Below are 14,934 nucleotides of genomic sequence, written 5' to 3'. Positions count from 1 at the left end.
ATTTAGTACAGTTCCCTGTGCTATACAGTAGGTTCTTGTCGGTTATCTATCTTATACAGTGTGTGTATGTTCATCTCAAGCTCCCGATTTACCCCTCCCCCCACCACTAAACTGTATTTTTAAATGCTTAAAAAGGTAAACTTCATTATGTATATTTACTACTTTTAAGAAGTATTTTTTAAATGCATGCACATGACCTATCACTTAAGTGTTATAATTAAATACCAAATGTGACATACCATCAGCATTGAGGAATAAAGAATATCAACTGATACATTCATAGTGTTGAGCATATGTTCTAGTCATCCTAATCAGACAAAAAAAAGAACTAAGAGCCAAATAGGCAAGTACCATTTCTAAATATATTTATCACAACTTTTATGAGCCTGTCTCTTGAAATGCAAAGTGTGATCAAAGATTATTTGAGATCATATATATCAACTTTTTAAAAAGATTGGATATGTAACAGTATGGTATTTGTTTAGAAAAATCACTAGAGTATTATTTGCTCTGATGCAAATACCTAAAAAAAAGTGATGGAACTATCCACATGAAAATGTATGTTTGCATTTTCCCAAGTACGCTGAATTCTACAACAGGATTCAGAATTAGAAAGTATTTTTTTGTGCTAACTGCTTTAAGAAAGAAATTGTTTATTTTAATAGCTTTGGGACCAGAAGACAAATAGCCTAAATGAATAAATAAATAGTTCTTCATTTTGAGGCTGTAAACATCAGCCTGTAGGGACCACCCATTACCTTCCAAACTTGTTTAAAATTTACTAATTTCTTCAGTCTATACAAAGAAATAAAATGACAAGTTAATGTTAAAAGCTTCAGTTGCACTAAGTCTATATTTTTAACTTATTACCTGGAATCAAGAGAAGTGAAAAGCTGATCAAACTGTTTCTCCAGAACCTCTATAAGACTGACTGTCTCCTCTTTTGTTTGATTGTATATGTGTTCGAGCACCTGGGAAGAACATAATACAAAGACCTCATTTGGTATTTTTATTTTGTAGGAACTGTACTATTCAACATAATTTTTAAAGTAAAAGGTACTTTTTGGACTTTTCAAAATAACAACACAAGAGATCAGATAATAAAAGTAAGTCACAAGGTTAAACTTTAAATCCTGGTTCTTGTCAACAAGATCACATCTTTGTTAGCACTCTGTACTGATAAATTAGCAAAAAGGCCTAGAAAATCCACCAAGTTTTCTAAAATTCGTATCACTTTTAATCAGTACAGGAAATGGATCATTTTGGATAGCTGAGTTTCTCTCTGGCAGGATTCCTTAAATTCATAAAAACTTAAAATATAATATTAGGGAATTCCCTGGCAGTCCACTGGTTAAGACTCTGCGGTCCCTGTACCAGGGCATGTGTTCAATCCCTGGTCAGGGAACTAAGATCCTGCATGCCGCGGCCAAAAAAAAAAAATTTATACCTATATAAAATATTTTTTAAATACTTGAATTAAAATGTTGACTATTCTACATACTTCTTTATATATATATATATATTTTTTTTTTTTTTTTTTTTTTTTGCGGTATGTGGGCCTCTCACTGTTGTGGCCTCTCCCGTTGCCGGAGCACAGGCTCCGGACGCGCAGGCCCAGCCGCTCCGCAGCATGTGGGATCCTCCCGGACCAGGGCACGAACCTGCGTCCCTAGCATCGGCAAGCGGACTACCAACCACTGAGCCACCAGGGAAGCCCTTCTTTATATTTTTAAACAAAGAATCATTGCTTGAGATCTTTCTTTTTTTCCTTTTAATTCTTCCTTTTTTGGAATGGGAACGTCTATCCTTTGCTTGCCCAACCAACGTATTTCAGAAGGAGATAATTTATTAGTTTCACACATTCAGATTGGAGAGGAATTTTGCCCCAGCATGAGTCATACCCTAAGTCTCACCCATACCTGATTTAGAAGATACTTAGATGAGATTTTGGACTTAGAGTTGATGCTGAAATAGGTTAAGAATTTGGGGGGTGTGAGATGTGCTGAATGTATTTTGCATGTGAGAAGGACATGAACCTGTTATGGGTTGAATTTTTACCCCCCTCCCAAATTCATCTGTTGAAGTCTTAAATTTCATTATCAGCTATAACTTTTTGAATGCCCTGGTTGTAAATTTGCCATTGCTAGGTTCAAGGAGCTTGCTGTTTGTCAATAAATGAGGGAGTCTCTCTCTTGGGTGATGAGGTAAGAAAGAAAAGAACATAAGACTCAGTGTAACAGTATACAGCCAAATAATGAGCAATGTTAGAAGGGTGATCTGCAATGCTTCCAAGACAAAATTCAGCTCGCAGCAAGCAGAAATGAGAGTTCCTTAATAGAGCTCCAATTTCAGTAGGCTGTTAGCACAACAATGCTAGGAGACTAATCCTAGCAGGCCATGAGAGTTTTCTATTCTTTTGTACGTTTCTCTCTCATTAGGTTATCATAGTTAATAACTCAGTGCTAAGCTCTACCTTCAGTGATGTTACATCTAAATACACACATTTAAAGAGAACATGCCTTAATTTATGATAGAATTTGATCATTCAGAATGCTTACTTTTATAGCAGTACTTAATTGTTCAAAATTTTTCCCTGCCACCTTCAATGCTTCATCAATTTCTTCCACAGTTTCAGTCTCCTAAGAAGGGGGAGGGGGACCACATACAAATACAAAATATAAAAACAGATGCTTAGATATACTGTATTAGTTGCAGAAACATCAAGCTACCGTTTTGGTTACAAAAGCAACATAGACAAATTACAGAAATCTGAAAACAAGCAACAAAGAACATTTTAGAGTTTTGGTGATAGCATTCCGGATTTCTTTTTTTAGCTATCTTTTTGAATAAATGGGATTATGTCCTATAAACATTTTGCAACTTAAAACTACCTGAAAATTTTATCGCGGCCATAAATAAATACATGTAAAAAGTAATAGTTTTTAAGAAAACAAGATTATGATTAGGCTACATTAAGATTTAAACACTGAAGATAGTGCTCTCTCCTCTCCCAGCCCACTAATGATCTCCTTAACAAAAAAACTTAATACTCCATTCAACTGCATTTTGGAATTTATTCTGTTTCTAACCTTCAATTAAAAGAATACATTATTTAAAGTCATCAAAAGTAGTAACTGGTACAATTCAAATCTTCCAACAACAATTACATCATCATCAACGAGTGCCATTAGGCCTTTTAGTTGTCATTAAAACAACTGGAAAATCACACTTAGAATTTAGAAACTTGTGGGACTTCCCTGGCAGTCCAGTGGTTAAGACTTCGCCTTCCACTGCAGGGGGTGTGGTTTTGATCCCTGGTCGGGGAGCTAAGATCTCACATGCCTCGCAGCCAGAAAACCAAAACATAAAGCAGAAGCAATATTGTAACAAATTCAATAAAGACTTTAAAAATGGTCCACATCAAAAAAAATCTTAAAAAAGAAAAGAATTTAGAAACTTGTACTTTACACAAGTTTCACAGAATCTGAATTCAGTAACTAGGTTCAAAGGGAAACAGCTACATACAGGTAAATATCAAGAGCACTAACAGAGTTGGTCAAAGGTAGAATGGGCTGCCTTGGGAAGAAAAGAGAATTGTTGAGACATAGTTTAGAATAAAACAAGAGATTCATGCAAGGAGTGTAGGTTTACCTCTGTTACCTTTAAGCTTCCAAAACAATCTATAATTATAGGACCCTTGAGAGGAGAGGAAAGTTAAGCTACCAGAGAAAAGTAAAAATGTTTGGCCTCATCTCACTTCATGAATTACATTTTTCATACCTCTATTACAGTTGATGGGTACAAAACAGTCCCGTGTGTGGAGATTGAATGTTCTAAACCAACAGTTAGTAGATCAGCAGTCTTTTTAAAGTCCTGAGAACAATTCTTCATCCTGGAAAAATGTCAAGTACATTATTTTAAGTATCAACATTTATATAATGATTTACATCTTCTATTCTGATTTTTACCCTCTATCAAAAATAATTCTGGGCTTCCCTGTTGGTGCAGTGGTTGAGAGTCTGCCTGCCAATGCAGGGGACATGGGTTCGTGCCCCGGTCTGGGAAGATCCCACATGCCGCGGAGCGGCTAGGCCTGTGGGCCATGGCTGCTGAGCCTGCGCGTCTGGAGCCTGTGCTCCGCAACAGGAGAGGCCACAACAGTGAGAGGCCCACGTACCGCAAAAAAAAAAAAATAATTCTTATGATGACTTATAAGAACACTTACAGTGGGTTCTCAATTATCTATGATATGCAAAGAGAGGAAAACCATGACTAAATACGCTTTCACATAAAACAATTTTAATCAAGAATTCAACTTCTCAACAAATTCCTAAAAATAACAGTTTACAGTATAAATTGTGCTTTAATTTCCTAATCATCTCTCCTTCCCGGATATTTTTTGGTAGAGATGTTGGTAATCATTGAACTGTCCTAAGCTCAATTAAAGTATTTATACACACAAATGCCAGCTATTAAAAAATGTACTTATAGGCCTGCCTTATGTACATAAAGGTAATGAATTTACTAGGCAAGTTAATTTCAACGGAAGAGTAAGCTGCATTTTTTGTCTACAGATGCTAGAGTTTCGGCCTATTTTTATCTTTATATCCCTATGTTGGCTGGCACACAGTAAGCACTCAGTGTTTGCTGAATAAGTTAATCATAAGCCTATAATAGTTTATTATGATTAAATGTTCCTCTCATAGAATAATACACTAGGTAATTTTTAAACATTCAATTACTTTAAAAAGTGGATATTCATGTTCTTGAAAACATATGTGAATGCATTAGCCATAAGGAGTCCATCATTCAATTCCTGTTTCAAAATATTAAAGACAAATCAGGAAGGAAATACATCATGTATCAAGGAATACTTCTATTTTAAAATATATGACTATTTGAACCAAACTCTACTGGAATTAGGAAATAGGAGTTTCTAACGTAAGTACACTTGACATGGAGAACTAATTAAAAAATGGCAATTTGGAAAAAAAATGGGGTACCTAAAACAGATTCATCTACTTCTGAAAGTAAAACTTTACTTTGCAACTGTATTTGACATTACACATACCTAGACAAAAGTACAATCAGACTTGACTTGCATGATGGTTAAAAAGTAAGGAAGTTTCACATATAAGTCCAGATTTCTATTTTGTCTTGGAAAAGAAAAGGATAATCTGGGACCACTGGGATGGTCTCAACACACAGCTCCAGTGACTAGCTGGAGCTGAGCAGGGGCTCCCTCCTCTGGAGCGGGTGCACAATCTTTACTGCCCTTTTAAAGTCGGTCTCCCTCACACAGTAAGTCATCTGCTAGATATGTAGGTGTTCCTATATGTTATGACTCACACAGAGCCACAAAGATTCCTAAAGATTTATTCTAATCACTCCACTCAGAGCTTATGGAGGAAGTGACTGATGGAATACAAATAGAGGAGCTGGGAGCAGTACCTGCATTCAATGAGCCTGAGTGCTACCGCTGGTTCTATCAATACCCAGTTGCCAGACTTCAGCTAACTGCTTTTAGTACCCAAAGAAATAACTCTTCTGTTGGTTTCTAAGCACCCATTTAAATCTGGACAGAGAAACTGCAGCAGTAATGTGAAAAGTCATGACTGCTAGCCTAAAGGATTTTGGATTTTATTTGGACAGGCAATGAAGAACCACAGAACAGGAAAGAGTCTGGAAGAGCTAAAGGTAGGCAAAAGAGACTAAAACAATTAAACAGAGTGTAAAAATGGTAATCTTGCATTCTTTCTTTTGCCTCACTTTAAATAAGGACAAACTAATGCTGCTTCTTTAGGAGCTGGATTCCCATTTCATTAACAGCTCAAATTATAAACTTAAAGAGCTCTCTGTAAACAATGGGTTAGAAACACTAATCTAAGAATGACCGTTAATCAATAATTCTAAAATAACTCTTTCAGAAACATACTGAACTTTAAATACTAAAATAAGTGCACATAGAACATACTTTTTAGGCTGAAGTTTTTCCATAAAAGGATCTTCTTTAATACATCCATCTATTGGGCAGTATTCTTGTTCTGTATTTATAGTTGAAACAACCTTAGGACAAAAGAGTAAAAACAAAAAAACAGAAAGTCATTCAATAAATTCTTTTTATCCAGAATTCAAAAAACTAGTGAGCCATTCATAGATAAATGAAAAGATCCTTAAATCCTCTTTAAATCAAAGAAAAATTGTACTTATGTGATATTTTTATCCTATTTTAATTTTTGAGGAAATCAGTAATTTGACAGCTATTAATTAAACAGAACATTAAAATACCACACTTATAAAGGAAATACTTGGAACATTACTTTAAAAATTTACTGTAAAAATTTTACAATGCTATCTTAAGGTATGTTCAAAACTCTAAAATACTTGGGGATAACTTTAATAAGAAAAATATAAGCCCTAAGAAAAGAAAACCAAAAAAACTTATTGGGTATCATAAAACAAAAACTGAATAAATGGCAAATTATGTTATGTTCCTGAAGACAAAGATTTAATACCCTAAAATACATCTAATATAAAATTAATATAATCCTAAAGTTCATATGGAAAATATAATGTGTAAGAATTACAAAAATTTTAATATACCGGGTATAAATGGACCTACACAGTTCAAACCTGAGTTGTCTAAGGGTCAACTGTAAATGAACAGAACAAAGCCCTGAAACAGATCCTCATATACAGGGAACTTCATACAGCCTATAAATGGCATTTCCATTAAACAGACGAAGCATTATTCAATAAATCATGTGGGAAAGCCAGCGAATCATTCTGAAGAAGAAAGTTACATACCCACCTTACATCATATAAAACAGAAAGAGATTTAATATGCACCTTTTTAAAATACTTATACTTCAATACTTATATAAGTATTGAAAAAAATAAATATGTATAACTCTGAGATGAAAAGTCTGCCTAATCAAAGAAAACTTAGAAGCCATGAAGGAGGGGGGAAAAAAACAACTGAAAAAGGAAACATTTCTGAATGGTTAAATGTAATAAAACTAAAAGTGAAAAACTGGGAGAAAATATCAATAGTTAAAATACACAGAACGAAGTGTTAATATTTCTATCACATGAAGTATCCTTACAAGTTAGGAAAAAGACAATTCAAAAGGAAAATATGGAAAGGACCTGGAAGGATCTGTTAAAGATCCTCCCAGAAGAGCTGAGAAATCAACATATGAAAAATTGCTCAATTTCGCTAGCAATCAGGGATTTGCAATTTAAAACAAGCAGATACCCAATTTTTTGCCCATTAAATTGCCAAACATGTTTTTTAAAATGTGACAAACACCGATTTTTTTTTTTTTAAGACACAGAAATTAACAGAACCTGCTGATGGGATTTTTTTTTGGTGGGAGTGGGTTTGAGGAATTATGCAAAAATATAGTGAAAGAATTTGAAAACCACCTAAGTGTTTTTGATAAAGAGATTATATTACAGCACTTATGTACCAGGGTTTATTATGCAGCCATTAAAAGTAACGTAGGAGGGCTTCCCCGGTGGCACAGTGGTTGAGAGTCCGCCTGCCAATGCAGGGGACGCAGGTTCGTGCCCCGGTCTGGGAAGATCCAACATGCCGTGGAGCGGCTAGGCCCGTGAGCCATGGCCGCTGAGCCTGCGCGTCCGGAGCCTGTGCTCCGCAATGGGAGAGGCCACAACAGTGAGAGGCCCACACACCGCAAAAAAAAAAAAACGTAGGAGACGCTCATGAGGATAGGTTAATGCTGAGAGAAATAAAGCAGACTACTAAATGTTATAGTCTCCCATGTAAATACATATGTGTCTTTGGTGGGAAGAGGATGTCCTAGCAAGGTTTCAAGTATAACGTACCAAAGACAGTTATCTATTATTAGATAATTAGGAGAAAAGCATTACTTTAAAAACATCACATTGGATCAAATGTTATTTTTAAGTGCACACCCCAAAACTGGGGGCTATAACCTTAATAATTTCTATCCACCTACTCATTTATGCCCCTTTGGCTGGTCATTTCATAGTAAGAAGTTAATGTTACCACCAGTAGATTTGATGCAGGACATTTCTCCCAGGAAATTTAAGAAAATATTAAATACAACTGATTTAAAAGATTTCAGTTAAAATTGTGTAGAGTCTTAACTTCTAATATATACAATAAAAATTTTCTCCCTGTTCCCCTAGCACAGCTTGTCACTTAAGTTTTATTTATGGTGGTGTTTTCGCTTGGTTGTTTTTTTCTACTTGTAAATGAAAAAATGCGGTCAAATTTAAACGGCATTTCTTCTATGGTTTCTGACTTCAGTGATATATTTAACAAGGCTTCGCCATCCAATATTACACAATTATCTATAGTCTCTTCTATTTTACATTTTCAATTTGCATGTTATTAACATTTCCAATCCACATGGGATTTTAATATATATTAATTACCTATTGATTGGATAAATTATCATTTCCTCATGGCCCAATATATTTTTGGACTCAGGTCTAAATTATCAATAAAATGCCAGTATTTTTGGAATGGTACCTAAGTATGATCCTATCCTTGAACAAAACCTGCCATATTGCTGTATGTAATTATAGAATGGTTATTATTAACCATTAATATCAATCAAAAGCAGAGAAGGGATGCTATAAAAAAAACCATACAAGTATAAAAGATAAAGACTGGGAGATAAATTCATATTCACCCAAACTCAAAAATAAGAACACAAGTATACCCATTAACCCTGAATGGAATCATTTTAGGCTTAAGCTTGAAATAATCAGCACTACCTAGGCCTTCAACATTAAAGATAAATTATAAATATGTCTAATGTGAATATAGGTACCTAAATCTTACTTTTTAGAGCAATGTACATTATTTAAAAATAATAAACTTCAATCCTGAAATAGTCTATAAATTCAGACTTTTCACTAATTTAGACTTGATTCTTCCATTATCTCTTATTCTAAATATAAGATATCAGGAAAAATCTAAACTTTAAAAACTAATAAAAGAGTGGTAACAATTTCAGGATGGTTTCTTGAAGGACTCAGCACAGGGGAAAAGGAGGGAAGGATGGGACAGATCACATATTCCCCAAAGTGAGAGTCGGAACTAGTCAAATGATACAAAATAGATTTGATACAACCCTAAAATCAAAAACCAATATTTGTAAATACACTATAAACACTTCGTTAGATGTTACCCAAAACACTAAAAATAATACAAGTATAGTGATTTAAGAGACCATTAAACACAAAGTCATTTGCCACAAAAGGCAAGAGGTTACCATTCTAATAAACTAGCTGTTTTTTGAATATCAGAACAGGATGGATATGAGCAGAGACAGTCCTGCCTCTTCCTTTTCCCTTCACACTCTTTACCCACCATAAAATTCAATGTGTCAGGGATACTCCATTTCAACCACAGGAGCTAAGTTCCCCTTTGCCTTAACTATGTAGCTAGCCACATCTGAGGAACCGACTGTCAAAAAAAAAAAGGGAAAGGGGACAGGAATTTCCCACAATAAAGGCCATGATTTGTGAAGTATGTAATTCCAAAACAGATGTTTTCTTATATGTAAATGTTTATGCTATAATTGAAACTTTCACAAATTATACATTTATGTTTATATACATATTATTATATATATTTTTATCACGTTTAACCTGCAAACTAGTTAATCCACACCTAAATAATCAAAGGTCGACTATAACACTTATTTTAAAGCTTGTAGAGAACTTTCACATAATTCAGATTTGACTCTTACAATCCTATGAGATAAAAAAAGCAGGTATTATTTCCATCTCACAAATAAGGACACTCAGCCTTCGGGTGACAGAACTAGGACTGCATTCCAGGTCTTCTTCCTCTATGTTAATTGTTTGCCACAGAAAACAATGGATACAAATCCCCAAACTCTGATCTCTCAAGTGGAACATTATGAATTTAGAGATTAAGACAACTTTCCAGGAACATACTATATAAACTGAGCAACATTTATATTTGTAGTAAACGCAAAGAATGGTCAGTAAATTTTATTTTAAATCCTTAATTTGTTCTCATTATTACCGGCGCACAGATTTTAGTGCAACTGTACTATTTTTAGCACTTCTGACGTTAACATTAGGCCATTGTTTGCCTTCTGTTTCGTTTTTGTTTTTTTACACATCTCCACAAATGTAAATTTGATGACATGCAAAGGTTGAGGGTCAGGGGAAAATTCAAAATTTGCTTGCATGGTACTGGTGTGGAAAAGGGGAGTAGAGATTTGGGGACTTCCCTGGCCGTCCAGTGGTTAAGACTGCACTTCCACTGCAGGGGTCGCAGGTTTGATCCCTGGTCAGGGAACTAAGATCCCACTCGCTGCGCGGCCCAAAGAAAGGGCAGGGGGTGTAGAGATTTGAAAGGAATATACTTCATTAAAATAAAAATAAATTAAACAATGAAATATTCCACAGAAATCTCCAGAGTCAAAATATGTAGGCTAATAAGTTTATGACCTTAACCTTGCATTCTTCTTGATCTCTTTGAACAATTATAAAATGGATGTGAAAAGCTTTACCTTTTGCTAGATTTCTTTACTTAAGACTCAGCAGCAAAAATGCAAGTTTCTAGTTCCTAACTAGAAATATGATTTATTTCTTTAACATTTTTACCTTTAGCATTAGGCTGCAATGCATTCAGTGTGAAAGACAATAAAACTTACCTCACAATCAGGGCATGTAATTGTGCTGTATTCTTCAGTTATTAACAAGCACAGTTCACAAAAAGCATGTCCACATTGAAGTTCATGGTGGTGACCTATTGATGAAATTCTATTGTGAATTAAACTTCTCAGTTTGTCAACATTGAATATTCAGTATAATCAGGGGAGAAAATTAAAGGGAATTCTCTTGTATAGGAAAAGATATCTAGTTTGGTTAGAAATGGATGATTAAACAAAATTCAGGAGAAACAATACAACTCAGAAGGAGGGAGAAAAATCAGAAGAAAAAACAGGCAGAGCTATGTAGTATTGTTCGCCTTTCTTTATACAGTTATTTGGTACCTATAATACTTTGAATCTGCCATCTCTTATAATCATATAAAGTGCTCTGAGGTACTTCATTTTGACATTGTAAATTCCCAGCTAAGTAGGCTGGGAATATTTATTCAACCTAGAGATGGATAAACATTTTGGTGATCTGGGGTAAATGGTATAATCCAGACTCCAACCTAGTTCTGTTTCCAAGTCTAATGTTCTTTCTACCTGATCATACTTCCCTCTGCTAATTTATATTTCCCATCCTGTGAAGGGGACAGTGAGGGCCGACATGAGAAACTGGCAAAACCCCTCTCTTGAACAAAATAATGCCATTTGCAGCAACATGGATGGACCTAGAGATTGTCATACTGAGTGAAGTTAAGTCAGACACAGAAAGACAAATATCATATGATATTGCTTACATGTGCAATCTAAGAAAAAGGGTATAGGGACTTCTCTGGTAGCACACTGGTTAAGAATCCACCTGCCAATGCAGGAGACACGGGTTTGAGCCCTGGTCCGGGAAGATCCCACATGCCGCGGAGCAACTAAGCCCATGAGCCACAACTACTGAGCCTGCGCTCTAGAGTTCGCGAGCCACATTACTGAAACACGCGCGCCTAGAGCCTGTGCTCCGCAACGAGAAGCCACTGCAATGATTAGACCGCACACCGCAACGAAGAGTAGCCCCTGCTCACTGCAACTAGAGAAAGCCCGTGCGCAGCAACGAAGACCCAACGCAGCCAAAAATAAATAAATAAATAAACAGATTTATAAAAATAAATAAATAATAAAAATAAATTTAAAAAAAGGGTACATATGAACTTATTTGCAAAACAGAAGTAGAGTCATGGATGTAGAAAACAAACTTATGGTTACCAGGGGATGGGTGGGAGGGATAAATTGGAAGATTGTGATTGACATATGCACACTACTATATATAAAATAGATTAACTAATAAGAACCTGCTGTATAGCACAGGGAACTCTACTCAATACTCTGTAATGGCCTATACGGGAAAAGGATCTAAAAAAAATGAGCGGATGTGTGTATATGTTTAACTGATTCACTTTGCCGTACAACTGAAACTAACACAATATTGTAAATCAAATATACTCCAAAAAAAAAAGACCCCCCCCCCCCCCCGCCTTAATGATTAAGACATTGGCAAAGACAGAAGCCAGGGCAGAAGTCAAATGCCACCACTGTCACACACACGGCCCATATAAAGATCATTTTCACAAACTTAGCATGTATGAAGGGAAATACCATAATCCTGACTGAAAATCTAATACCAAGATTTTGATACTCTAAGCAGAACTTTATCATAATAAACATTATAGCTATGTCACTTCAAAAGGTTGTCATTTTAAAAGACTTCTCAAGAAAAAGGGAAAAGTAGCTAAATAAAGTTAGTCATCATTTACTATAAAATTATAGTGTTCCTGCTGATTTATATTATAATAATTGCATTCTTCTGATAAAAAAGAGCTTTAGTTTTTAAGCCAAGGAAACATCTTAAACTTTCTTACAACCAAGCTAAATTTTAAAGCTCTATTTAAATTCCAGAGATAATGTTACTAAAGAAATCAAAAGGCTTTTATAAGACTTCTGATACTGTACAAGTCGAGATAACGTGTGCTGCACTACAGCTTACAAAGCACTTTGACAATTCTACTTGCAGAGGCACCATCTTTCCAACTGAGTACTTCTCAGCACGACAATACAAATGTATGAAAGAACCAGTGATTTTAAAAACGTACGTTCTAAAACTCTATTCTGCAGTACTACATCATTCAAATAATGGAGATGTTCTACGTAACAGCAGCGATCGAATTCCAGGCAGGAGAAACTTGCCTCTTCCTCCGGAAAACACACCAACTTTCTCTACACGCTCAGGTCTCCCAAGCGGAGTCCGTCCCGGAGAGACTGAGAAAACTGACTTTCGCTCTGCAAGTACAAAGATGTGACAGTCACACAGGGTGACGGTAAGGCTTTCTGGCAGCTCCAGGCGCTGACAGTCAACAACTCGCCCCGGCAGAAGCACAGCACTCTAAGGCCTGTTAGGTGCCGTTCAAGTAACCTGAACCTGTTTTCAGCGGAGGAGAGTCTCGGTGGGGGGGTCAAGAGCGCACGGTGCCCCCGACGGCCCAGGACGGAAGAACACGACGCACAAAAGTGACGCGCTACTTTCCGAACAACGCCTGAAGCAAACGGAGCAACACGCCCCCCGCCCCCGCCCGTTAATTTCAGGAACATTTCATTACCACAACAAGAGCCACACAAGAAAATCACGTGTCGTTGCTGCTTTACCACAGGATGTCGGCCAAATTCCCACATCCCCCATTTCCCGAACCTGCGAACCGGTCGGTGAGGGAGGGGGCGGCGCAAGGTGTGGCGGTGGGGGGAGGAGGGGGCTGGAGTGGAGGGGGCGGGGGGTGAGGGGGCAGGGGGTGAGGCGGGGGCAGGGGTGGGGGGTGAGGGTTGAGTGGAGGGGACAGGGGGCGGGTGAAGGGGGTTGGGGGAGTGGAAGGGGGTGGAGGGTAGGGGGTGGGGCGGGGGAGTGGAAGGGGGTGGAGGGTAGGGGGTGGGGCGGGGGAGTGGAAGGGGGTGGAGGGTAGGGGGTGGGGCGGGGGCGTGAGGGGGTTGAGTGGAGGGGGGCAGGGGGTGAAGGGGAGGGGGTGGAGGGAGAGGGTGACGGGGGTGGAGGGGCGGGGGGTGAGGGGGTAGGGGGAGGGTAGGGTGGGGCGGGGGTGTGAGGGGCGGGGGGGGAGGGGGTGGAAGGGGGTGTGAGGGAAGGGTGAGGGCCGCACTCCAGGCCTCTGCGTCCCGACCTCGCAGGCGGCCTACGGACTCGGGCTCGGGGCCTGGGCTCCCCCGCTCTCTCTCGCCGCCGCGGCCACTGCCCACCAGCCTGTCTCTCGGCTCCCCCGCCAGCCGGCGGGCCGCGGGCTGACCCCCAGCCCCTCACCCGGAGCTCCGGACAACCTTCTTCCACACCGGCTGCACAGGGCCTCGGCGGCTCCCCAGGCCTGGCCCTTGCTCTCCACCTGCCCAAAACAGGACACCGCGGCCTCCATCGTCGCCGCCTCGAATGTGAGGCCAGCGCCGCGTGCCGTCCCGGCGTCCCTCGCGGCAGTGGCCAATCACCGGAGGCGGCGGCTCCAGGGAGCCAATCGGCGGCGAGGAAGCTCCAGCCCTCCCTCCAGTCAGCCTGGGGCAGCCGGCTGCGGGAAGCGGTTTTTTTGTTTTACCCCCTGGAGCGTGAGAGACAAGGCCGCGTGGCCCTCGGGAAGCGTTTCATGACCCAACCACGCATTACTCACTATATTGCATTAGGCGTCGCGAGTAGCGAACGATCCTTTGTGTTGAAGTGGTCTTCCTTCCCTAGTGGTCGTAGCGGCCTTAGTGGAGAAGCCAATCTAGCTACCCATAGGTGGGGAGATTTGGTTAACAATTTCAAACCAAAGGGGTGGTCATTATTACTAACAGTTGTCGACGCTAATGGTATATATACAAGGCCTTGTGCTGAGAAAGTTTGGGGCTGCTAAGGATTTATAAACTAACAGGTTCCTGCTTGAGAGGTATGTAGCCCTCTACCTAAAAGGGTAACTTCTACTAAGGCAGCTTGTATTAAATGCCAGAGGAAAGTTAGAGAAAATAATTGTCTGCGTTGTATGAAAAGCCTTCCTAGCGAATATGGGGTTTGCACTAGACCTTAAAACCTGGGTAGAACTTACAGAGGTAAACAGAAGAAATGAGGCATTCCAGGGAGAAAGAACCGCGTAAGCAAGGGAAAGTAGGTGGGAAATGCTGTGGCCTATTCGGAATTTATAGACCATTTGGCCAGAGTTTTAATTTCCTTAAAGTGAACTTTTTTGGAGAAGTATATTGGGGTCGAATTTTAAAGAGTCTTGAATGTTGG

General features: G+C 38.7%; 1 protein-coding gene across 1 annotated transcript in view; it reads right to left on the bottom strand.

The window, feature by feature from the left end:
- The window catches only part of RNF17 (ring finger protein 17), a 110,368-nt gene extending 96,279 nt beyond the window's left edge, over nt 1–14,089 (bottom strand). The window contains exons 1-6 of the mRNA XM_059995543.1: nt 13,981–14,089; nt 10,692–10,786; nt 5,975–6,066; nt 3,781–3,892; nt 2,559–2,639; nt 871–971 (exon numbers count right to left, since the gene is read on the bottom strand). Coding sequence (XP_059851526.1) covers nt 871–971; nt 2,559–2,639; nt 3,781–3,892; nt 5,975–6,066; nt 10,692–10,786; nt 13,981–14,089 — 590 coding nt within the window. The remainder of the gene's footprint in view (nt 1–870; nt 972–2,558; nt 2,640–3,780; nt 3,893–5,974; nt 6,067–10,691; nt 10,787–13,980) is intronic.
- Nucleotides 14,090–14,934: the final 845 nt, after the last annotated feature.

The sequence above is a fragment of the Delphinus delphis genome, chromosome 18 (genome assembly GCF_949987515.2).
Source record: "Delphinus delphis chromosome 18, mDelDel1.2, whole genome shotgun sequence".
NCBI lineage: Eukaryota > Metazoa > Chordata > Mammalia > Artiodactyla > Delphinidae > Delphinus > Delphinus delphis.
This window is presented reverse-complemented; position numbering and strand designations above follow the sequence as displayed.